Raw genomic sequence first — 26,047 nt, 5'->3', positions numbered from 1 at the left:
AAGGAACCTAAAGAAACTCCTTTTGTGACTGTTAAAGTCTGAAGTACAGAAGTACATATTCTAAGTAACAGTGATACTACTGTATATAAAAGTTGTAATTATTAGATTAGTATTACTATACTTGGCATAATGATTTCTAACCTTGATGTGGAAGGACCCCCAAAAGTACTGAAAGGCAGAATTCTAATTGATGTAAATTTTTTTTTTTTTTTTTGAGAGAATGAGCACGAGTGAACGAGGGGCAGAGAGAAAGGGAGGGAGAGAGAATCCTCCAAGGGGCACAGAAAGAGGGAGAGAGAGAGAAAGGGAAAGAGTGTGGAGTCTGAAGTGGGGCTTGAGCTCATGAAATGTGAGATCATGACCTGAGCTAAGTTGGATGCTTAACCAACTGCACCACTCAGGTGCCCCAAATTCATCTACATTTTTTAATCAGCGTTTGCTATATAACACTTTGAGGAAATGGTGGAATCCAAAAAACTAAAGGAGCAATATTAGGAAATTACAGTCCTATAAAGGTTGCTAATTCAGTCTCCATTACATTTGGTAAATTTTGGCAATAGTATATATTGAACACTAATATTTGTCAATAAGTAACACTTTTCTTCTGCTTTTTTTTTTTAAAGTAATCCCTATGCCCAACGTGGGGCTTGAACTCACAACCCTAAGAACTCACAAGCCAGCCAGGTGCCCCTCTTGTGCTTTGTTCTTAACTTCCATAGCTTATACTTGACATTTTACAGCTCACAGGCCCATACTTCTTTCTCTCACTTGAACTGTAGCTTGTACACATGCCTATGTAACATCTCCACCCTGGGTGTCTTACAGGTTCTTCAAGGTTAATATTTCCAAGGTGGAATTCTTGATTCACCGCCACCACACCTAACACCTAAATCTTCTCTTCCCTCATCATCCTTACATGATGCAGCATCCTTGATTCCTCTCTCTCCTCCCACACTCGATTTGTCAAGTTTTCCTGGCATAACTTCTAAAGCGTATCTTGATTCTGGCCACTTTTTCTTTATTGCTACCGTCCTACTGGAAGCCACCATTTTCTCTCCCAGGCCTCAGTGGCATCCCTGCTAGATTCCCCATGGCCCTTCAGTACACAGCAGCCAGAGTGATCCTTTAAAAACCCAGATGGTTATATTCCTTTGCCTAAAACCCTTACTGGCTTCATTTCTGACACTTCAAATGGAATCTCTAGGAAGCAACAACCTGTCTATCTCATTCCTCACTGTCTGTCCAGCACGTAGAGTCGTACTTGGCATTTAGTGAGTCCCAATAAATGTCTCCAGAGAATGAACAAACATTGTTCACTTTCTTTCTTTTTAAAAGACCTAGCTATGACTTTTTAAAAACTGGTCTTAGAGTAAATAACGATTGTATCTAAATTTATGTGTAAGTTGTTTGATTTTCATAATTCTACAAATAGATAGCCTTGGCGATACCCAGGATACAAATGAAAATGGGAAAGGTGATCCTCAGAAAGACACATACAACAAAGCTGGGACTAGTTCTGACTGTGAAAAACAAGGCCTTACACCCTCAGAACCTAAACCGTTGGCTGAGAGCAAGGAAGAAATAGCGAAAATTGAGAGAGAGGATGGACTCACACCGCAGCCAGGTGATGGTAAGTCTCATTTCCATTTCTAGTGTTCTCACGTAGAGAATACTGTGAGTAGATTTGTGACTACTACCATGTCGCAGAGTCTTTGTATTCCCATTTATATTAAAAATACAGCCATTTGGAACCAATCCTTAAACAGCAGATGGCTGGAGGAACAGAGCTATGGGCACTCAGATACGACACAGAGAGCAGAGCCGACCTGTCACTTCACATGCTGCCCCCAGCCCGTGGCCCAGCCTCATCCGAGCCAGGCCCGTCCACGCAGGAGGCAGTGGTTCTGGTATTTAGGAGGCTCTTTGGACAAAATAGTAAAGATTGACAGATTATTAACAGCCACTTGACAGATAATGATCGTTTGCACATGAAATTTCTTTTAAATGTCTACAATTCATTGGTATATTTTAAATGTAGGGTTTTGGTTGTTTTTTTTTTTAAGAAAATGTTTTTAAGGCACATAATGTCAAGACAGTGTGACTCATGACTACACTTGGAGCCAGCCATGTAGTGTTTGGATTTATTTACTTTTTGGTTGCTTCTACTCATTACATAGAGCTATGATGGTTGGCACCTACCAGCCAGTATGTCAGACATCACTGTCTTTATGGGCCGGCTGGCCAGAGTTTGTGGGTACTTTGGGGTTCTTTTCTTTTTTTTAGTAGGAACATTTTGTTGTTTTTGTTTGTTTGCTTGCTTATTTATTTACTTTGAGAGAGAAAGAGAAAACCTAAGCGGGGGAGGAGCAGAGAGGGAGGGAGAGAGAGAGAATCCCAAGCAGGCCCCATACCCAGTGCAAGCCTGACACAGGGCTCAGTCTCATGAAATGTGAGATCAGGACCTGAGCCCAAATCAAGAGTCAGATGCGTAACCAACCAAGACACCCAGGTGCCCCTGGGGTTGCTAATCGGTTAGTGACCATAGTAACCCACAGATTGAGGTTCTCATTATAACAACCCCAAAGGGACTGGGAATGGACAGTTGAACTTTTTCTTCTAAATCAGTTCCTATAAAACACAGATACAATTCAGAATCAGATTCATAGCTTTAAAATGAAAAGTTCATTTAAGAATTTCTGAGCTCAGGGCATCCTCCTGTCTTCTTCCCTCAGCCTTCCTTCCCTCTGATTCCTCAGGGTCTTCTCAGAGAATATCTTGGGATGGCCCCTGGTTTAGGTGTGTTAATTTTAACAGTCTTTAGGTGTGGTCTGAGGCAGGGCATTTCCTTCATAACTCTGGTTTCCTTCTTTGCTTCCAGCATGTCTTGCCTTAAGTGCTGATGATGTTCTTGTTGTAGGACAGCATGTGGCTCACTGGACTAAACATCAGACCCAGAACAAACAACTGGCAATTGTTATCACCTCCTGGGCCATGAGTCTCTTCATCTGTGGCAGGGATATTCTGGCTTGTTAGTTGTAAATTGGTCCCTTGATGAAGGCGTATGTTAGCTCTACTTACACATACCTTTCAGAAATCACTAGCTAGACCTTTTGAAAGTCTGCCAGTGAAAATTCCACTGGCCTCATCTACTCCAGACAATGCCAGCTTTTTCCCCATACCTGCCCCCTTCCTTTTGTTTTGTTTTGTTTTGTTTTTGACTTATCAGATCACTGGGCTGAGAATTTCATACAAGCAATATGCTTCACATCTCCCTGCTAACATGGATTTCCATGAAAAACAAACAGAAGAAAAAGGAGGCACGCTATGTTGAAGTGTTTATTCAATCCACATAAGCTCTTAGAACTGGAGTGGTATGTGCTTTGCGGGGACTGAGGTTTTGTTCTAACTGGAACTCCAGGGATCTGGAAGGATGGCTGGGTCTTCACAAGATGTGTCCTCTGTAGTCCCAAGCCATTAAATTACATTTCAGGGAAACAATGAAAAGAGAAAGACGTTTCCCCCATGTAGCCTCTGGTTACCAAGAATATCAGCTGATTCAGAATCAATCCTCTAATGCTTTTTATCACAGAATGACTTCTGATCTTTAAACATGAATGCATTAGCCATGGTTCTTCAAAAGATCTCAAGGCAGTGATTATACATTGCACTTGTTTTATGTACATTAAGAAAGAAAATCTAATTAACTATGACTTAATATCTTAATGATAACCCAGACCAGGTCATAGCTCCCTCTGTTGCTTTGCTACTTCTTTCATTTGCCCTGAGGGATGTGGCGGTTTCTCCTGCCTTCATTTGCTGTGCTTGGCAGGTGATAGGCAGCCCTTTTGCACATCGCAGTATCCAGATGTGAGAGAGTGCCTGCTATCTGCAGGGATCTCCTTTTCTGAAGTCCCATAAAGCACTGGCTTACTCATTTGCAAGAATATAAAAAATGTTGGCTGTTCCTCCAGTGATACATATTTACTTCCTTAAATATCAAATTTATGCTCTCCTGCTTTATATCCAAAATTTTTTTCATATACATGATAGCTTCTCATTTCAATACCAAATCAGAGAGAAGCATTTTGAAAACCTTTTAGAAGTAATGAAACTCAACTCATGTAGTAACAACAAGGCACTTGACTCGAGCGTGGTGTTGAAGTAACAACACCACAGTAGTCACGACTAAGCCCGTGCGTGCTTGGGCCTTGCCAGCTACTTCACATCTGCCACCTGGCCAGCAGTGATTGTAAAATGCCACACTTATTGGCCTGTAAGATGTGCCAGTTTCAGAGATGTTAATGTGTGGGAAGAGTGGACATTTTTGAATTCATGAAATACAGGAATACTCCAAGTTTGTAAAGTAACCAGTGCCTTGAGTAGAAAACTTAAAATATGATGACATTGCCAAGCAGAATGACAAAGCATAGACTTCCAGATCTGGGGAAACACTTTAAAAGCTCACTGAGGGAAAAATAAAATAAAATTAATAATAATAATAATAATAAAAGTCATTTAGGAACTGTGGCAGAGGTTAAGGGCACAGGCTCCATAGCCACATGACTGGCCGTAAGTCCTCTTACTGGCGGTATGACCTTGGGCAAGTTAATGTGCCTCAGTTTTCTCCTCTGTAAAATGCACTACTTATTTCTGAGAGGTGTTAAGATATATAGTTAGAACAATGCCTGGCACATTGTAAGGACTTGATAAGTGTTAACTATAACTATTTAGATCCATTTTGATAACCCTGTTCTACAGAATATATTGGTCAGTGAGACCCAGGAGTGATAAATAAAAGGAGATTATCAGAAAAAGAGCTCATGCACATTCATCTTCTTTTGTGAATGTGAAGCACCAGGCCGTAGAGAATCTGGCATGCAGGTGGCCTCTCACAAAGCTGAATTGCTGTCAAACCAAAATGGTGCTCCTTCTGTCTCAAAACTGCTCTAGCAAAATGTCTAGATTCTAGACTTCTTAAGACTAATAACAACTCTTGGTGGCAGGAAATTCTCCCTCATACCTAACTCCTGTCTTCTCAGCTAATTGTGGATTTGTTTCTCTCTTGTGGGGTCATTAGCAAAAGTGCAAAGCAACTGGTTCCCATATAGGCCAGTATGGTCTTAGATGGCCTATCATGGTATTTTTATTTCAAGCCCAGACATGTGTCCTTTGTGAAATATGATGATATATTTTATATAGCTCTTCCATTCTAACCCACAGAAGATTAAAATAAGCTATTTTGGATAGAGAGGAGGTAAGCCTTCAGGTTCTTTTTTATCTTCTTTATTAGAACAGTTGAAGACCCCAGACAGTTTGCCAGTGTACGATACCTTAATGTTCTGTGCCAGTAAGAATACTGACCGGATTCACCTCTATACTAAGGTAAGCATCATGGGGATTCTACAGCTTAAAACGTACAGAAGCCTTCCTTTTTTTCATTTTTCAGTGGATATATTTACTGTTATTAACAATGAGATAGGCATCGAGTTCTTTTCCTCCTTAAAGCTAATTCAAAAATTTCTTTGTTAAATCTAAAGACAGTGAAAGGCAAAACAGCATAGTAGTTAAAAGCACAGACTTCAGGGTTGAATTGCCTCAAATCACATCTGTTACTGAGTATGGGATCTTGAACACATTACTTAACTACTCTGTGCCTCAGTTTTTTCAACTGGAAAACATGGAAAGGAGTTGTTACAAGGGTAACATAAGCTAATTCCTATAAATCACTTAGTGCTGTGCCTAGCCATAAGGAACTCTCAGTAAGAGTTAGCTGCTAGGTTTGGTCACACACGCATGCACGCACACCACATCTACACAAGGGCATACTATGCAGCCATAAAAAAGAGTGAGATCTTGCCTTTTGCAACAACATGGATGGACCTAGAGCATGTAATGCTGAGTGAAATAAGTCAGAGAAATACAGATACCGCATGATTTCACTTACATGTGGAATCTTAAAAAACAAAACAAAGGACAAAACAAAGCAAAAACAGACCCATAAATCAGAGAACAAACTGGTGGTTGCCTGAGGGGAGAGGGATGGGGCATGGGCAAAGCGGGTGAAGGGAACTGGGAGGTACAGGCTTCCAGCTATGGAATGAATAAGTCACAGGGATGGAAGGTACAGCACAGGGAATATAGTCACTATGACTGTAGTGATAGTGCTGTGTGGTGACAGACGCTAGCTGCACTTGTGGTGAACACGGCATACTAGATCTTAGCCAAAAGGGCAGGAAGTGATTGGTGAGCACAGCATGATGTATAGACTTGTCAAATCACCATGTTGCACACCTGAAATTGATGTAACATCGTGTGTCAACCATACTTCAAAAGAGACAAAGTTCTGTCCTTCACAAATCATTTGTAGCAGCAGCAGCATCTTTGCAGAAGCCGGGCTCTGCCCATCTATGTTGAGTAGATTCTAGGAAGCTTTAAAAATATGATTGCTCTGATTCATGCCATGCCCTAGGTTAGTGGTACTCAAGCTTTTCAGTCTCAGGACCTCTTTGTACTTTTAAAAGTTGTCGAGAACCCCAAGGAGCTTTTGTTTATGTAGGTTATATCCGTTGACATTTACTACACTTGAAATTAGAGTGGAAACACTTAAAATATTTATTAATTAAGGGTAGTAATAATAAACCCATTATTGATATTCATGTCAATAGCTTATTTTTATGAAACATCATTATATTTTCTGAAACAAAGATAATATTTACTGAGGAGAGCTGGCATTGTTTTACATTTTTAGCAGTTTCTCTAAATAGAAGACATTGGGATTCTCATCTCTGCCTATCCCGGGGAAACTTCACCATACATTTGTGACAGAATGGGGGCGAAAATGGCAAATACTGTTTTACTGTTCTTATGAAGACACTTTGCCTTTGTGGATACCCTGAAGTGATCTCAGGGTCCCTGTGAAAATCTTTGGCTTAGGTAAACTAGTGTATTTGAGGAAATACTTGCTGAGATTATGAATACTTCCGTTTGGTCTACAGTATCAAATTTCTAACCATTTAAGTATAAGAAAATAATAGTTGTACCTTTCTCAATTCATGGGCCAGCCTATCAAAAGAATGCCTTTTTCAAGATTACTTAGGTTACAGGTTTTATACTAAACCCAATAGATATACAGAGATGGCAGGCCGTGTAACAATCTCCAGTGCTAAGTAATAATTAGAAGGGATTGCTAGAATATTAGGAGATGAGTAGGATCGTGAATGCCAGAAGCCTCACGCAACCTCTGTCGTGGGACCACAGCCAAGAGAGAGACACCAGGAATGAAGCCAGGGAGTGAATAGGGCTCCTCTTTAAGGCTTGCACCCCTGCCCACCATGTGGAACCTCTGAGCGTGGAGGGAGAACCTAAGCACCCCCTGCTCCTCTGGAGGCAAGTCCCAGTGACTGAGGCACCCTTCGCCCCAGTGTGGGGAGAGCTCCCGGCCATGCTTCTCAGACCATCACACGAGGATAACACAGAACTGGTCCCCAGAAGGGATGGAAGGTCAAGAAACCAAAAGGCAGACACCAGGCAGAATAAAACACTGGAATTCAGAAGCCCTTAAACTCCTTAAACTTTCTGTTCTGTACAGTGGAAACTCTGCATCGTGGATCACCTTATCAGTGTTTTTCCCCTCTTTGGGTGGAGACAGGAGAGAAACTGCAAAGTCCTGCAGTGACAGCCTCGCTGACCTTCTTCTGTCTCCAGCACCCACCCTGTGTCACATGGGCCACCTCACCTTTTGACATCTCTCTTAATAGTCTCAAGTGCATGTTTATGACTGTGCTACATGCCTATATGTCCCTTTACCATAAAATATTACTCAAGTAATCTTCTAAACATGAGACACTAAGCAGAGGGAACATTAACAGGTCTTTTCACAGCTATAAGGTGAGCTGAGGTGAATCTGGAGGTAGGAATCTAGATTAAAACCCTAGCGCACTGCCTAAAAGCACACCTCTTAAAAGGAAGATCAGTAACGGATGTTTAGCATCCTATGTTGTAGTAACAGCATCCCTCTACAGAGCTGTGGGTTTTGGCCAGAACCCCAAGTCTAATTCAGAGTTCAGAGTAACCATTACATGTCTAAACTTTGAATCAGTGTGTTAAGTACTTTTTGTGTGTTTTTCTTCTCCTTTTTAAAAGAAATACTCATGTTTAAACCTCATGTTTAACTGACTAAGCCCTCTCCATGGTATTTTTTACCCTTAGAGAGAGAAATCAGTGGAGGCATTCACAGAGGGCACTGGAGAGCCCGGCCCTTCTCTCCACTCAGCATGCTTGCGGGGAGCTGTGTGTGGGTGGAATCTTGTCAGAACGCCACCCCCCCCCCCCAGTTTATCTTTTAGGAGACAGGGAATATTGTGCCATCATATAATTCTTTACTTTTAAAATAATCAGCAGTGCCTACAGACAAAATGGACTAATCATGCCTTCCTAATCTATAATCAGGATGGAAACCAGATGAACTGTAACTTCATTCCTTTGGATATAAAATTAGACCTTTGGGAAGATTTACCAGCAAGCTTTCAGCTGAAACACAATCGCTCCCTGGTAAGAATAGTCCTCTGCATTTGTTTTCAGTTAAAATGTATTGAGTACTGTAAGACCATTCTGAGTTTCATGAAAGCACCTTGTGGCCTGTCGCAGAGCCAGATCACACTGGGCACGTTGTCATCGGTCCAGGCACTGCCTCTGAATTACCTTGGTGCTAAGAAGAAATGTGAAATCGGTTTCCTGAGTGAGTGATCACACCTAGGCTTGCTGTTTCTGTGGATAGAGTCATCCTCACATTGTTGGATTTCTCCTTCACAGGATTAGCAACCGTTATATATCTATATCTGACAGAGTCTCCATTTATCTCTGACAGCTCTAACAATGACAAATTCTGAGAGCAGGGATGGTGCCGTGGTGGGTGACTCCTGCTTCGTCAGAAGCACCAGCATACGGCTGTAAGTCAAGCACCTGCTCAGGAGGCCTTAATTCTGATCTGTGGCCGATTTATCTTCAGTGCTTGGAAGGATCAGCACGTGCAGGAGCTAACAGCATGCAGTGTGCCACTTTTTAGGAGAAAATAGTGATTCTGTGTTTGCCCTTTGAGTGGAAATCAAACATTCCCTGTGGGTCCACTGCACTTGACTTAAAGGAAAAGGTAGCAGTGAGTTATTTTCTTTGGTATCATTTCATCCTGGTTCTCAGATTCACAAAAAGTGGCCAGTTACATATAAATGACTAATAAGTAAGATTAATAGTGACCCTGGTAAAAAATGTTCCAGATTTATTGGTGGCTGTTTTCCTGTAATAACTTAGGTAGTTGGGTAACAAGGCAGTTCTCAGATGTTGCACTGAAACCTGCCACCGCTGTAAGACCCCCGCTCCCACGACCAGCTCTGCCTCGGCCACTGCTGGGTTTGTGCTTCTGACAGCCGGGCCCCTTTCGGTCGCACTGGGCACATTATTGCCGTTGGTCCCTATGTGCATTAAGGACATACACTGGGGCATCCTGAAATGTGTCTTTAGGGAGCCTTTGGGTTGAAAGAGAACTGGCCATCAGTATTTTACAATAAAGATAGGAAGACGGCATCAATCTGAAGAAAGCCTTAAACTGTGACATTCAGAAGCCTATTTGGAGGATATAATAAAACCTCAGTTTTCTAATGTTATAAGTGGCTTTACTTTCAAAGGAAGATGCCTGGTGAGCCATTAGAGCTTTTCATTATCTCATTTTCTGCCAGATTTTGAGGTTTGTTCGAGAATGGAGTAGTCTGACTGCCATGAAGCAAAAGATAATCAGGAAAAGTGGGCAGCTGTTCTGTAGCCCAATTCTTGCTTTGGAGGAGATCACAAAGCAACAAACCAAACAAAACAGTACTAAAAGGTATGCGTTGTCTTTTTTATTTTGTATTATATTATTTTGTCATGGTTACTTCTACAGGGGGGTCTGACACATTTTATGTAACCACTCGTGAAATCCTGATGAGTTAAGAGAAAATTATACATAAAACAGTAGCTTATTTTATAGGAATAGAATTAGATGTTTTGTGAATCTGATCAAATCTGCTCAAAAAGATCAGGTTTGTAGGATATTGGTCACCATGAGTCCCACTCATTAGGAGAGAGGCCAGAGTCACAGGCCAGTGTGTCCTGTGGCCCGTTAAGCCTGGGACACTATTGAACAACAGAAAGACATCCCCTGGGAGAAGAGGGCACCGGTCTGGGTGCCGTGCGGCAGGGAAGCTGCTTCTGGTTGATGCACCCCCACCCAAAGGCTGGGAGGTGATGATTACAGTGGGGGGCAAAGTAAAAGGAAAGGTTTAGTGTCTCATGTCTGTGTAATTATTTTGCCCTTTATCATTACAGGTTTCTTTCTAATCTCTGTACACTTACTTTCTTGGCATCAGAATCCTCTCTGCCCCACTCAGGTATCCCCTTGTGTGAGCTCAGTCCCCACCACCTGTAGACTCTTCCCTCTGTGTGGAGGAATGATTCTCGGTCAAGGGTTCTGTTGCCCAGCTCCCGCGTGGTAAGAGATCTCAGAGCCCCTCACCAAGCAGCCACATGGCAGAAGCCCCTGTAGCTCTTGCCATCTCCATACACCTATAATCTGCCTTCATCCTCACATCCCGTCAGTTACCGTCTATAGCCTTTTCCATGCACACAGGTGAAAAACATCCATCCATGATATGTGAGAGGGTGCAGTTAGTCAAACAACTTGTAACTCTATACAGTGAAAACTCTCTTCAGCTGTTTCCAAATGTGGCCTATGGTATATTCATAGGTGAGAATAAGGAGTGGCACTTGTGATAAATTATGAAGGGGAAAAATAAGTATAACAAAGGATGGAGACACAGCTATATGTAATTGCAGTTAGGACATAGAAAGTGTCTGCAAGGGTATCATAGAAACCCTTACCAGAGTTTTCTCTAAGACAGTAGTTCTTAGCTGGGGGCAGTTTTACCCCCCAGAGTGGCAGTGTTAGGAAGCATTTTAGTTTGTTAGGATTAGGGGATACAAATGGGGAGAATCTAGAGGCTGGAGGCCTGGGACACTGCTAAGTAATCTACAGTGAACAGAACTGCACTTAAACAATTATCTGTTTCAAAATGTCATTAGTGCCCTTGTTGAGGGATCTTGCTCTAGACCGTATGATAGGGGATTTGTGGAGATGATAGGGACTTTATACTTTATGCCTGGATCACAAACTACTATGGCTAAAAGCTAAGCAGGAACCATATATGAACAAATGAGATCAAGCGTAAAACCAGAAAAGGTTGAGGTAGGATGTAGAAGTATAGCAAATCAGAAAGTGCATAACCCATTTAAAGTCATTCAAATTCAGATTAAAAAATAAAATGCTGCAGGGGCACCTGGGGGGCTTAGTCGGTTAAGTGTCCGACTTTGGCTCGGGTCATGATCTCACGTTGGGTGAGTTCGAGCCCCGCGTTGTCGGGCTCTGTGCTGACAGCTCAGAGCCTGGAGCCTGCTTCAGATTCTGTGTCTCCCTCTCTCTCTCTGGCCCTCCCCCCGTTCATGCTCTGTCTCTCTCTGTCTCAAAAATAAATAAACGTTAAAAAAATAATATAAGAAAAGAAAACAAAAAAAAGAAAAGAAAGGAAATGAAATTAAAATAAAATAAAATAAAATAAAATAAAATAAAATAAAATAAAATAAAATAAAATGCTGTATTAGTCGATTAAGGTCCTTTGACTGGTTCGATTTGTCCATGAGCTGCCAGTTTCAGACTCACCTAAACTCTTCTGTACTGCTTAAATTGTTCCCACAAATGTGTATTACTTTATATAAAAAATACATTTAAAGTACATGTGTGCATTGATAATATATATATACACACACATGCACACACCCCTCATACAGATACCCACTCAGTATGTAACAAAAAGCATGATGCCTGTTACTTTTCTCAGAACTTCTTGTGGTCCTCTCCATTTTCTCATTGTCATAGCCACCATCTTAGTTGAAGTATTGGTCTTCTCTTTACATTACCATAGTTTCCTTCTTAACTGAATTTACAACCCACTCCAGCCATTTCTAGACATGTCACATTGTTTCCTCCCCATCAGACATGGATGGCCACTTAAAGAACTACCTGAGAAAGCCAATCAGGTATAAAAGCAAAAGTCATGAAATCAATACAAACCAAAGTCAGACACATGGTATTATCTATAACATTTTATGTAGATGATACAGTAAAGTTAAAACTTGTGTTAAGCAGCATGGTCAGTAATCGGATTTGTGTTTTTAAGAGCTTGCTCTGGCAGCATTTGAGAGATGAGATCAGAAGAGCAGACTTGCAAGCTCCTGAGTGGCTCAGTCAGTTGAGCGTCCGACTTCGGCTTAGGTCATGATCTCATGGTTGGTGGTTTGAGCCCCACACTGGGCTCTGTGCTGACAGCTCAGAGCCTGGAGCCTCTTCAGATTCTGTGTCTCCCTCTCTGTCTGCCCCTCCCCCACTTGCACTCTGCCTCTCTCTGCCTCTCAAAAATGAATAAACGTTTAAAAAAAAAAAAAAAGAGCAGACCTGAGGAGCACCTAGGTGGCTCAGTCGGTTAAGCATCTGACTTCAGCTCAGGTCTTGATCCCATGATTCGTGAGTTTGAGCCCTGCATTGGGCTCTCTAATGTCAGCACAGAGCCTGGTTCAGATCCTTCTCTCTCTCCCTCTCTCTCTCTCTCTCTCTGTCTCTCAAAAATAAACTTTTTTTTCTTTTAAAGAGCAGGGTTGAAGTGGGGAGACAAGGTGCATTATTTTTCTATTGTTGCCTTAACAAATTACCACAAACTTAGCAGCTGAAAGCAACAGACATGTATTGTCTCACAGTCCTGTAAGTCAGAAATCTGACATGGCTCTACTGGTTTCTCTGCTCTGGAATTTCTAAGACTGAATTCAACGTGTCAGCTGAATGGACTCTTAACTGATAGTCTGGGAAGACTCCATTTCCATGTTCATTTGGGTTGTTGACAGAATTTAGTTCCTTGTGATTATAGGACTTGGATTTTGTTGCTAGCTGGAAGGGTGGGGGGGCCATCCTTAGCTTCTAGAGGCTTCTTTCTAGTTGTAACACATGGGTTCTACATCTCAAGGCCAGCAGTGGTATGTCAAATCCTTCTCATGCTTGTAATTGCTTCCTTTCTTGAGGTCAGCTGATGAGTAACCTTAATTATATCTGCAAAGTCCCTTTACAACATTACCTAGATGAGTGATGGACTGAATACCAGAGACAAGAATCCTAGAGAAAGGTTTTTAAAGATACTGCCTTCCACACAAGTTAAAAGACTACTATGGTAGAGCTAGGGGGAAAGATGAAGGCTTTTTTTTTAAGATTTTATTTTTAAGTAATCTCTACACCCAACATGGGGCTCAAACTTACAGTCCCAAAGTTGCATTCTCTACTGACTGAGCCAGCCTGGCGCCCCTGAACACTTTTATTAAGTAAGGCAGGAACAATGGGAATGGAGGAAGGAGGATGAAGAGAGGTGTTAGGAGGTAGATCTAGACACTTTGGTCACTGATCAGAGAGAGGAAGAGAGGGAAGACTTCAGGAAAATGGACTTTGCAGAGCCATGAAAATGAAGCCTGTGCACCTACAGAGGAATGCACTTTGGGCAAGCTTGCCGGTTCTTGTGGAGAACCCCGGCAAGTCTCAGTGACTTGGAGGAACTGTCTCTCTCTGAAAGCAAGTGTCAAAGATGGGGCTGCACAGCAGCACTGATCGGAAATCTGTATGAGGAACAGGTAGACACTGGATGCCTTGACCTCCCCCTGTCCTACCAGTTTACTTTCTAGAGAAACTGAACCAGAAACACACCAGCCTTGGAAACACCAAGCTTAGTGGAGATAAAGGGAGAGGCATTATATTGAAAACCGGCACTCCCCAGACCCCTTTCTTCACTTCTAGAATTCTAGGAGGCATATTTTACTTCCTAGCAGAAAATTAGATGATTCTTCTATGAAAAAATGGAATGGCCTTAGAATAAAGACAAATAGATACTGATTTTAAGCAGTGGCCATATCTCCAGCCAGATTATCCTGCATTGACTTCCACCAGTGCACAGGACCCATCCAAGCTCAGAGTTTACACTTAGCTTTTGAATAGCTCAGTCTTAATTGTGAATGAAGCCAAGACCACCAGCCACTGCTTCTGAGTTCCCATTTGTCAGAGGTAGGCCTGCCTTTCTGGGAGCCCTGTTAGGTTTAGGATGCCACCTATTTATTTTGACCCCCAAAGCAGGTCAGCAACCTAGAACCCAGCACCGTTTTCACTGTTGAGGGCCACTTCCCAACATACTTCTATTGCAAAACTTGCCAGCCGCCACCGCCATCCCCATCTGGGAATTACTAATTAGTAGACAACGTTCTCCTTTCCCTGTTTTTCAAAACTGAGATTTACCATAATTCTTTTGAGAGGTGGTATACTTACATCAACTTCCTAGCAAACCTCAGTGGAAAATTAAATGTTGGTAACTCACAACCATGTTTGAAAAGCTGCCAACTTCCTGCTTTGGGGTTGATTGATCTATTTCTTGTGGTTTCCAGAATTTTGTGCTTAAATCTCTTGTAGGAAAGGTTATTTTTAGTTCTTAAATCTCTGAATAGATTTCTCAGCATCTTTTAAATTTACTGAATTAAGATTCTAAGCTTTTAAACATTGAATAATACCTGAGGCAAGGCTTAATATCCCCTTGCCCCTCAAAGCTAGGAAGTGTTTGAGTTCATTAGAATCCACTGAAATACTTTAGTGAAAGTGCTTTTGTCAAGGAGATAAAATGGTTGAGGAATTGGGGGATGGAGGAACCTGGGAAGTTTCAAAACCAAAAGGGCAAGTTAGAGAATTCTAAAAGAATTCACTTTGGTTCTTTTTTCTTTTGCTTTAAGAACAACACACCAGTAGAAATGGAAATATATGAAAAGAGAGTCACTTTTACTTTTAATAGGAGAAATGTAAATTTAAAGCCAAAATGAGATATGTATCACCATTAGCAGAGATGTTTTTAATGGACATATTTGTTGGTGGGGTTTTGGGGTGATGGTGGGGTTTGGAGCTGATGGCCAAGAAAGAATTCTTGAAGACGTCTTTGATGTAAAAAAAGACTTTTGGTGGGGCGCCTGGGTGGCTCAGTCGGTTGAGCGTCCGACTTAGGCTCAGGTCATGATCTCGCGGTTTGTGGGTTCGAGCCCTGCTTCGGACCCTGTGCTGACAGCTCAGAGCCTGGAGCCTGTTTCAGAATCTTTGTCCCCCTCTCTCTCCATCCCACCCCTGCTTATGCTCTGTCTCTCTCTGTCTTTCAAAAATGAATAAACATAAACAAAAATTAAAAAAAAAAAAAAAAGACTTTTGGTGCAAAAAGGTGACAGGGCCTGTGGGCACAAAGGGCTGCCCTGGGGTTGTGATGGGCAACTCATTATATACCCCCAGGTTGGGAGGGGGTTATGGACAATGTAAGACTCCAAGGAATTTTGGAGGCAAGGTTTCCAGGACCTTTAGGGGTGAACTGCAATTATGAAAATGCCATTTATTACTGTTTAGTAAAACCTCAGTCATGAGACCCTTCAGATGTATATCAGGGGCCATAAGCTTGAAGTATGATTGCCAGTGTATATCTTAGGGGAGTTGAGATAAAGGAAGTTTCCAAAGGAATTTTTATATGTTAAAGTAGACTTACAGGATCCTGGGGGCAGGATACTGTTAAGCCTAGACTCCCTTTTGCCCCTAGCAAAGTGTCATCACTGAGGCAGCTGAGCCCCTAGAGGGACTCTGCCTATTTCAAGGACTTGTAGGCAGTAAGGGAATTTAATTTTTCATTTGGCTTTGTTTCTCACATAAACCCCTTGATCTAATATCACCCCTAATATCTTAAGGAGGGTGATATTAGAGCTTTTCTTGCAGTTTACTAAGTTATCCGTAAACTGAAGGAGACTCCTGTCCTGCATGACTGTGACCTCTGTCTGTCAACCATTTGCTCTTTCCTTTCCCCTATTCTTGGGCAGCCAGCAGTGTCCGAGGAACATCACACATATCCCACCAGGCGGGGGGTGGGGCGTTGCTGTTAGTCTGTACTTTGCCCTCAGCTTGCCCCACACTCCCTCATCATTGTGCTAGTGTAAGTGTGAGCAAACAGGCACTTCCCTGCATTGACAGTGGACTTGTATATTGATTGGTACAAACCCAAAGGAGAGAGCAATGTGTCAAAATCTGTCCACATTTAAAGCACCCAAGACCTTTGACCCAGCAATTCTGCTTCTGAGAACTTATTCTACATGTATGTAATGTGTAGGGATATTATAACATTGTGATAACAGAGACTAGAACAACCTAAATGCCATTAATCAGAAATTGGTTAGACATATTATATTGTTTATTCAAATAATGCAGTAACATGCAGTCATCAAAGAAATAGGGCAACCCTTGTGTACTGATATGGAAAGAGCTTAGAGATATATGTGTAGGCAAAAAAAGCAAGGTAAAGGTTAGTGTGCTACCATTTGTTGTTGTTTTTTTTTTTTTTTTTAACGTTTATTTATTTTTGAGACAGAGAGAGACAGAGCATGAACGGGAGAGGGTCAGAGAGAGAGGGAGACACAGAATCTGAAACAGGCTCCAGGCTCTGAGCAGTCAGCACAGAGCCCGACGCGGGGCTCGAACTCACGGACCGCGAGATCATGACCTGAGCCAAAGTCGGACGCTTAACCGACTGAGCCACCCAGGCGCCCCGCTACCATTTGTTTTTAAAAGTAAGAAGCATAATGAGGACTGCTAATGAGTACAGGTTTCTTCTGGGGGTGATGAAATGTTCTGGAATTAGTGGTGCTGGTTGGACAACCTTGTAAGTATACTAAAATGAACTGAATTGTACACTTTAAAATGGTAACTTTTATGGTATGTGAGTTATATGTCAATAAAAATACAGAGATCATAAAAGGTATAACCTATGCGCAGAAAAAAACAATCTCTCCAAAAGAAATTGGTCACGGAGATAGCTTTGGGGGAGGAGATGGGACTGGAAGGTAAACTTACTCTTCACCATAAGCACCATTGCATGCCTTTTGAGTTTTGATATATGTGCAGGTATCATCTAGTCAAAACATTAATAGCTTATAAAAACAAGAAAATCTGTTGATTTTTAAATCTACTTTAACATAAAAGCAAATTTCTAAGATTTTACCTAATATTGCGCCATTCCATTGTGATTTAACTTTTATTGTCAAGTTAGCAAACTAGGAAGTACTTGGAAATATGAAGAAATTCATGTTCAAACTAATTAAAAAGGAAAAAAAAGCTACAAAAGTGTAAACTACCAGAGAAAGTGGGCCATGCTAATTAGAAGGAATTAATTGGGTAATTGCATTTTACCTACTTAAATTCCCCCGTCACCTTTAATTGGAATAACTTTCCTCTTTACTTCTAGTCCCTAAACCATTGTGTGGTATTGATAGTGTTGTGTAATAAGGTTCTGAATCCCACATCAAGAGTGGCTTTATTTCAGTGGAAGATTCCATAAACTCTGTATGGCTGACAATAATGGAAACAACCTTGGGATTATAGAAGTTGTTTGTTATTGAACCTGGTTAACTAAAAAGAGAATCTCTTTACCCGAGTATGCTGATACACCATTATAACTGATTGAGGTGATTTGAGGGACCTTGAAGAAAAGGCCAAAAGGGAGGTAAAAATGCAGTGAGAGATTATCCGCACAGCTCAACAAGGTATTTACTCAAGGATGTCAGTTGTGCATGTATTTGATCACTTCTTATTCCTACACCCACTCCTCTTACCCCCTAAGTGAAAATTGGTCCAAAGTATATTGAGTGACTCTGAATGTCTCAGAAAAATAAATCTTAAGAAATTAATTTGGAACAGAGGTGTCTTTCCCACACGTGGAGACCAATGTTAGGATAGAAAATTCTATGCCCTAATTTTAGTATTAGCACAATAAAGACCCCTATCTTGCTTTTTCTCCTATTGCTTTTACAAAGAGTAATGTGATCATGAAATAGAGAATCTCAGAAGAGAGAGGAAATCTACTCACCATGTAATTGTTTTAGATACATCACCAAAGAAGATGTTGCTGTAGCCTCACTGGACAAGGTGAAGAATGATGGGGGCCATGTTCGTCTGATCACAAAGGAGTCCAGGCCACAGGACCCTTCTACAAAGTAAGGTTTCATTGACTAATAGGACATAATAGTACCTACCGTGTGTACTCCTTTAAATTTGTGTATGCATATTTGTTGTTTTTTTTTTTAATTTTTTTTTTTAACGTTTATTTATTTTTGAGACAGAGAGAGACAGAGCATGAACGGGGGAGGGTCACAGAGACAGGGAGACACAGAATCCGAAACAGGCTCCAGGGTCTGAGCTGTCAGCACAGAGCCCGATGTGGGGCTCGAACTCACGGACCGCGAGATCGTGACCTGAGCCGAAGTCGGCCGCTTAACCGACTGAGCCACCCAGGCGCCCCTGTGTATGCATATTTGTAATAATACTTTACCCCGATGTGGCCACCTTACCAGTTAGAAAGAGCCTTCCCAATATTTCACAACAGGTAGCTCCTCCACCCTCATAACAACCCTATGAGGAATAGGATGTCCTCACCTTAGAAATTAGAAGGATCCTGAGACCAGGTGGACCAAGCCATTAGATGCTAAGAGACCCGAGGTCTAATCTGGGCTCTGCTTCCCAGTCATGAGCTTTTTCTATCACAAAGAGTTTTTCTTTTAACACTTCTAACAGTCCTGAAAAAAAGGCAAGCAGCTGTTGTAATTCCATGTAGGACTTTCCAGCATAATTGAGTAATGTACCTTTTCCTTTTATCTTAACAAATTTTTAAAAATTATAATTAATAAATTGAGTGCATGTCCTGTGTCATTTCTAACTTTGAATCAAATCAAGTAAGAGTTTACCTGGAGGAGGCACATATTTAGCAAGTCTAATGTTGATAGTTCCTGTCAACACCATTAGCTTCTTAGCTCTGTCACTTTACGGATGTGACTGTTTCCGGTAGGCCAGCAGAGGCTCCCCGAGAGTGTCGTGGAAGCCTTCATAATGGTCTCTGTGTCCTAGTGAGGTGTGTGGCCCAACACATGTAGAGTACAGTAGCCCCAACTCCAAGTGGGGTTTTACATTAGCCCGTCCTTTCCCAGATTGAAGAAGCATTTTTTAACTTCTCATTTTCAAACTTCTCCAGATGTTTCAAAGTCTGGTTGTTTAACTTGAAGATATATAAACTCCCAAGAGAGGCAGCATATTTATATTCAAATGAATTTTTTTTAACACATCATTCTTTCCTTCATTTGGCATGGAGCATCGAGTGCTGACTATGGCTGTTTTATTTCCACACTCAGTCACAGAATCCATGAGTCCTACATTTACTGGTTATCAGTATTGAAATTTTAAAGGCTGTTACATGAAGTAGTGACTATTTAGACTAGTGTCCGTGTTCATTACTTAGTCAATGTTTTGTTCACTTCCAGAAAGTTCCTTGATGATGGAGTCTGTGTCCCATATCTAAATCCCTGCATAGCCCAAGCTGATCTCGCTGTGAAGCCTTCTATATCCAAAGGCTATCTGCAAGCTGTGGATAATGCAGGAAATCCACTTTGCCTTCGCTGTCAGCAGCCCACCTGCCAAACTAAGCAAGAGTGCAAAGTGAACGCTTGGGAGTCACGGTTTTGCTCTCTGAAATGTCAGGAAGAGTTTTGGATTCGATCTAATAACAATTACCTGCGAGCCAAAGTATTTGAAATTGAACACGGTGTGTGTCAGCTATGTAACCTAAATGCACAAGAACTCTTTCTACGTCTGAGAGATGCTCCCAAAAGTCAGAGGAAGACTCTACTGGATATTACCTGGATCTCAAAGCTCCCATTAGAACAGGTAAATTATAATCCTTTGGCAGAGAGAAGGCAGCATTGTATTGAGTGATGAATATTGATTCATTTTCTTTTTTTCAACTTTATAATACAGCAGCTTTTGAAAATACGCACGCAAAAGTAGAGAGAATAATCAACCCATATACCCATTACCCACCTTAAACAGTTATCAACATTTTGCCTTCATCTGTCCCTCACCTCAGTTCTTTTTTTCTCCTGGAATTATTAAAAAAAAATTTTTTTTAATGTTTGTATTTATTTTTGAGACAGAGACAGAGCATGAGCAGGGGAGGGGCAGAGAGAGAGACACAGAATCTGAAGCAGGCTCCAGGCTTTGAGCTGTCAGCACAGAGCCTGACGTGGGGTTCGAACCCACAGACTGCGAGATCATGACCTGAGCCGAAGTCCGATGCTCAACCAACTGAGCCACCCAGGCGCTCCCCAACTTTTAAATTTTTTTTTCATGTTTATATTTATTTTTGAGACAGAGAGAGACAGCATGAGCAGGGGAGGGGCAGAGAGAGTCTCCTGGAATTATTTTAAAGCAAATTCCAGACAACATTTCATTTCCTCTTTTATTTTTTTTTTAAGTGATCTCTGTGTCCATCGTGAGGCTTGAACTCATGACCCTGAGATCAAGTCACATGCTCTACTAACTGAGCTAGCCAGGTGCCCCTCATTTCCTCTTTAAATCCTTTCATTATGTATCTCCCACAAAGACTTTCTCCCTCCCTCCTTCTTTCTTTCTGTCTTAAATATAATCTCATACCTGGGTACCTGGTTGCTCAGTCGGTTGAGTGTCTGACTCTTGATTTCAGCTCAGGTTATGGTCCCAGGGTCGTGGGACCAAGCCCCACATCGGGCTTTGTGCTGAGCATGGAGCCTGCTTGGGATTCATTCATTCATTTTCTCTCTCTCTCTCTCTCTCTCTCTCTCTCTCTCTCTCTCTCTGCCTCTCTCCACCCCCCCCCCACTGCTGCCCCCTCCTGCCTCTTCCCTGCTCATACTCTCAATAAATTCATACATAAATTTTAAAAAGTCCCATACCCCAGTACCCATTATTACACCAACAGTTATGATTCCTTCATTTTTAAGTCCAGGCTTGGTTTCCCAGATTGTCTCAAAAATGTCTTTTTGCAGTTGCTTTGTTCAAATTAGGATCAAAATATGACCCACACATTGTATTTGTTCATTATGCCTCTTATGCTCCATTTAATCCATATCACCCCATCCCATTTTTACACCATTGATTGTTCAAGAAACTGGATCATTTGCCTGTAGGATTTCCTACATTATGGGTTTGTCTTCCTGTATCCTCATGGTATTATTTGACATGTTTCTCTATCCCCCTGATTCCAGAATTATAAGATACAGCAGCTTAATTAGATTCTGATTAAATTATACTGGGGAGAGATATTAACAGAGGATACATTCCATGGAGAAGCACCTATGGTCTGGTTGTCACTTTTCATGATGTTAGTATTGAATGACCAGGGGCAAACAGCCCCCAAAATATAGTTCATTACAATGAGAAGAAAACATTTATGTTCATCCCACTGTAAAATGTAATTTTAGCAGAACAGTTTATGAAAAAATATTCTTAGAAAACAATCATCAATATTCACTTTTATTTCCAAATCTCAGCTGGTTTCTAATGTGATCTAATCAGCCCTAAGTTTCAAACTAGAGCAAAATGTGTAATTTTGTAGTGTGCTTCATTTTAAAAAATCACTCCTGAGCCATTCTGTGCCCACTAAAATATTGGATAAATTTTTGCCAGTTGGTCAAATCACACATTTTTATTTATTTAGTATCACCAAATTATGACAGAATTAATTAATTAAGCATTTCTGCAAAAATGAATTACCATGACTTTGAGAGCTAGGGAATTACTTCCTTCATGATACCCAGAGTTCCTGAAATATCCTTTTGTCTAATTGGTGAGGCACACACTGCACCCACCCCAGGGGTGTCAGCCAGACTGCAGTCACTATCTGCTGCCTCAGAGTGGAGGCTTCCAGAAGACACACAATGAGAAGACTCAGGACATCTTGAAAACAGCCTGTCCGGGACTGTGGAAGTAACATAGTCTACTTCTAAAACAAAAGTGCTCCCAGGCCCAGCAGCACCATAGGGTTCATACTGGGGAGGGCCAGTCAGAGAGGGAGTGATTGTTTTAAGAGTTCAGTCTAGGATGTTGAAGACTGACTCCAAGTGATTTATTTGCCAGGGCATTACTAGGAGGAATACAGAACCACATCTGGATTAAAGAGTCTGTCAGAAGAGAGACGATTCAGAGTAAAAGAATTGGTTACAAAGAGCAGACAAAATGGATTTTTCTTCCTAAGAATGAGTCATTTGCTTGATGCACAAGATGGCCATGTCTAACTGCTTCTAACAGTGCCAGCCTCTGCTAGACGGAGGTTACTGCTCCTGCTTGCTGCCTCTTGGGGCTCCTTTTGGGCTGGGCACTGGGGGTCAGGGTTCCTCTGCCTCCACATGTCAGACAAGCTTCCTTTAAAAGTACTTGAGACATAGGTTTCCAGGGCCGGCAGCATGAAGCTGATTTTAATGTTGTCCTTGTCCAAAACCATGGAAATAAAAACAATCTTTGCATTCATCTTTATCATATTTAAAAAACTACAATTCTGTGAGCTGGTTTTCCTACCTCAGGTAGAAAGTTAAAATACATCTTAATGTAGGTCATCACCAATAATATATAAAGTGTATATGTGTGAGTTGGCCTAAATACTGCTGCTTTAAGTGGACATCTTAGTTTATTCCAGATATGCAAGTGATAGAGGTCTGTTGTAGAAACTTTGTCCCAGTCCATGTTAATTTTTAGAGGTTCCCAGATGAATGGCAAAAAGGTTCCGGGTGATAGCCATTAATATTAAACTCTCACTATGACAGGAACAAATGAACTTGGGTCAGTGATTAAAGATTATGTGACTCAATAATATTCAGAAGTTTTTGATTTCCAATGTGTCCTTATTCTTTTCACAGTTTTGTTTTATTAACTATATAAACTAGCTCAAAGGTGCAGAAGCAAGTAATTTTTCCCAATCTGTCAGGAGTTGTGGTATTTTATACTTGTTTGTAATTTTTTCAAAATGGGTTAGGTAAGGGAAAAAGAACTTTTTCAGAAATGTATTTTATTGCTTTCAAATTGCTAACCTAGAGGCTTTTTCCTATTCACAATAAAAGCTATAAAAAGCCATCCTAATGTATTTTTCGCTGTGATTTTGCTGTGTAAACATGATTGCACAAGGCAAAACCAACTGTTCCCACAGTGTATGTTGAAAGTGCTGATCTTCTGTTCTCCTTGTAGCTTAATGAAATGATAAGAAACCCAGGAGAAGGGCATTTCTGGCAGGTGGACCACATCAAGCCCGTGTCCGGTGGCGGAGGACAGTGCTCCCTGGACAACCTGCAGACCCTCTGCACAGTCTGTCACAAAGAGGTAGGTGAAGCTCTGCACACCTGTTTGACTTCATCCTGGAACATCAAATGGAGAATCGGGTATACAGTCCTGTGGAAGGTCATATGGAGGAATCTGTATCCCTTGTCTGGGACCCAAGATGCACTTATCCCTTTCATCACCTGAGTTTCCTCTTGAGACCTATGTAGGTTCTCTGTCACAGATAGAAGCTTCTTCCCTTGTAATTCATTCTAGGACAGAAAATTGTCACCACTGCCTAGAAGAAAATAAATATAACTTAACACAGTCTCGAAGAGACCCAGACCATCAACCAAAAGTTTGGTGAATTGGGGCAGCAACATATATTTGCATTCGCAGCTAAGGATGTCCCAAAATGTCAGAGAACATTAATAAATTATCTCTAGGGCCAACCCAGCTCAACATGCAAACATTATACTCCTGGCCCAAGTGTAAAACCTGTTCACCTTGGCACCTCTCTGAGCAATTACCTGTTGCTTAAAACAGGAGGGAAAAATATAACAGTTGTATTTAATAACTAGGATGAATTTTTAACAGGCAGTCTAGCAAAAGGATCTGATTAAAATTTTCTTGGAAGCATACATTCCACATGCAACTTTGTATCCAACTTTTTTTCTAGTTATGGCAAGATTTAAGCATTTGCCCACATCCGTGATGAGCATTCATAATGTCTGTCCTCCAAAAAGGCTAACATCACTCTGTTGGGTCCATGTCCACTGTACTTGATTCAGCTGTGCCCATACTGGTGAACTTGGAAGTTCATTCTTCTGTTTACACACTGTTCTTTACATTTTGAGCTTGTTCCTTCAGATAGATTCTCAGATGTAAAATCACTGAGTCCAGTGTTTGGATATTTCTGAGACAGTAGGAATTTATTTCCAAGCTGTTTTCCAAAGGACAGTGCTCCGTTATGCTCCTCCCGCCCTGTTGGTGGAGGCAGTGCTCACGTAACCACTCCTCCGGGCGTACGTGGTGGGAAAAGAATGGCCAGCCACCATCTTGTGGACCAAAGACACTGATGTTTTTAAAAATGCTGATCAATTGTATTTACACTCCTGAAAACTGTTCAGATCCTTTGCAAGTGTTCATAGTGTATAAGCACTTTCTTAGCTTTCTTTTAATATTTTAGATTCCTCCATTCCTTCACAAATATAATTTTTACATAAATAGGATCTTGTAAGCAGGGTTGTTTTATTTTCATCTCTTAACCCTTTCTTCTCTCCCCACCCCTTCCACCTGGATAACTTCACACATACATGAGCTTCAACTGGGGGAAAAGTCATTGGATTTACTTCTCAGCTGTGAAAATTATTAGCTCATTCAAGAGTTATGCGATCACTTTTTTTAGATTCTCGTGAAAAATTTTATTTGTGGGAATAGCAGGAGAATCTAGTTCTGATCTATGTCATTTTGTTTTTCTGCACTGGCTTGGGGTTGGGAGTGGCTTCTGAGCCCATAGAATAGGAAACAGGCCTTGAATGACAGCACCGTGAGACACTATAGGATGCCTTCTAGATGGTCTCCCTTGGGTGAGGAGAACCAGGGCCTCCTGTAGTCCCCAAATGAGGTATTCACAGTCTCAATGGGGAGTAAAGCATCTGATCCTAAGTGAATCCAGGACCTCGGGGCACGTACCAGAGCTACTGCGGTCCTCTGCTAGTGCGTGTGTTGATAATGTAGATTCTTCCAGAATAACGAAATGCAAAGAATTTTTGAGTTTCTGAGGCCAGTACTTTTTTCCTAACAAGTGTACACTTGTATATTTTTTAACTTTTAGAGAACTGCCAGACAAGCTAAGGAAAGAAGCCAGGGGAGAAGACAATCTCTAGCATCAAAGCATGGATCAGATATCACAAGATTTTTGGTAAAGAAATGAAGTAGAAAAATTTTTCAGTGGATGACAAATGGTTTGCATGTGGAGGAATTTAACACGAAAAGTTTTGTCATGTTTCTCATTTAAAGAGTGAAAATTTTCAGAGCAAAACTCAAGAATTCAACTTTCCTTTTCATATTATATGCTTTTAGTGTTCGCTATTTTCTGAAAGTACTTAACACAAACTGAGATACAATAATAAATATTTCTGTGGCCTTGATTTCATGCAGACTCTCAATTATGTTTCAGGAAGGTTTTGTTAAGCTTTCATTTCCCCCTACAGTACTTTAATCATGGTATTATGTCTAGATCGTATTTGAAAAATATACTCTCAATTCCTTGAAAAATGCTGCTGGATTAGTGTTGGCTCCGAACTGCTGTGTGTATAAATGGAACATTGGGAAACTGTAAGGGAAATTTCGGAGGCAGATCATTCAGGAATTCTGGGTCAAGCATGAGCATCGTGGTTAGTATGCAAGAGAGACCCTTGTTCACTAACTGCCTCCAAAATGGGCTTGGGGTACACATTTGGAGTGTTGCCCTGTTTGTTGTATTTCTTAGCTAATTGTCTTTATTGAAAAGATGCTTTTGAGAAAAAGTTAATTGGACCTATGGTGTTGGTAGACAAATCAGGTAATTTTTAAAAACATTTAAAAACTTGAAAACATAAAATGTAAAATTCCACTTAAACTAACTGAAAAATGAAGTTTAAATTAATGCATAAAACTAGGCTTACTATCAAAGCACCCTTTGTCTCCTGGTTATCATTTTGTTTTTAAAATCCTATCTTATTGGGGCGCCTGGGTGGCGCAGTCGGTTAAGCGTCCGAC

At 41.1% G+C, this 26,047-nt stretch overlaps 1 protein-coding gene and 1 long non-coding RNA gene across 9 annotated transcripts in view; one reads left to right on the top strand and one right to left on the bottom strand.

Moving 5' to 3' along the window:
• Positions 1-25,437, top strand: part of ZRANB3 (zinc finger RANBP2-type containing 3) — a 304,853-nt gene extending 279,416 nt beyond the window's left edge. For all 8 annotated transcript variants that reach the window (XM_042948578.1, XM_042948577.1, XM_042948579.1 and 5 more), the window contains 8 exons: positions 1,433-1,630; positions 5,291-5,382; positions 8,449-8,550; positions 9,732-9,874; positions 18,058-18,168; positions 19,486-19,888; positions 23,216-23,347; positions 25,122-25,437. In XM_042948578.1, coding sequence (XP_042804512.1) covers positions 1,433-1,630; positions 5,291-5,382; positions 8,449-8,550; positions 9,732-9,874; positions 18,058-18,168; positions 19,486-19,888; positions 23,216-23,347; positions 25,122-25,220 — 1,280 coding nt within the window. In that variant the 3' untranslated portion in view covers positions 25,221-25,437. The remainder of the gene's footprint in view (positions 1-1,432; positions 1,631-5,290; positions 5,383-8,448; positions 8,551-9,731; positions 9,875-18,057; positions 18,169-19,485; positions 19,889-23,215; positions 23,348-25,121) is intronic.
• LOC122225858 lies at positions 18,077-24,506 on the bottom strand. Its single transcript, XR_006205425.1, has 4 exons — positions 23,368-24,506; positions 20,042-20,100; positions 18,608-18,747; positions 18,077-18,161 (listed from the first exon to the last, which is right to left on the bottom strand). It is a non-coding gene; the product is annotated as an uncharacterized LOC122225858 (long non-coding RNA).
• Positions 25,438-26,047: the final 610 nt, after the last annotated feature.

Source organism: Panthera leo, chromosome C1 (genome assembly GCF_018350215.1).
Source record: "Panthera leo isolate Ple1 chromosome C1, P.leo_Ple1_pat1.1, whole genome shotgun sequence".
Taxonomy (NCBI): domain Eukaryota; kingdom Metazoa; phylum Chordata; class Mammalia; order Carnivora; family Felidae; genus Panthera; species Panthera leo.
This window is presented reverse-complemented; position numbering and strand designations above follow the sequence as displayed.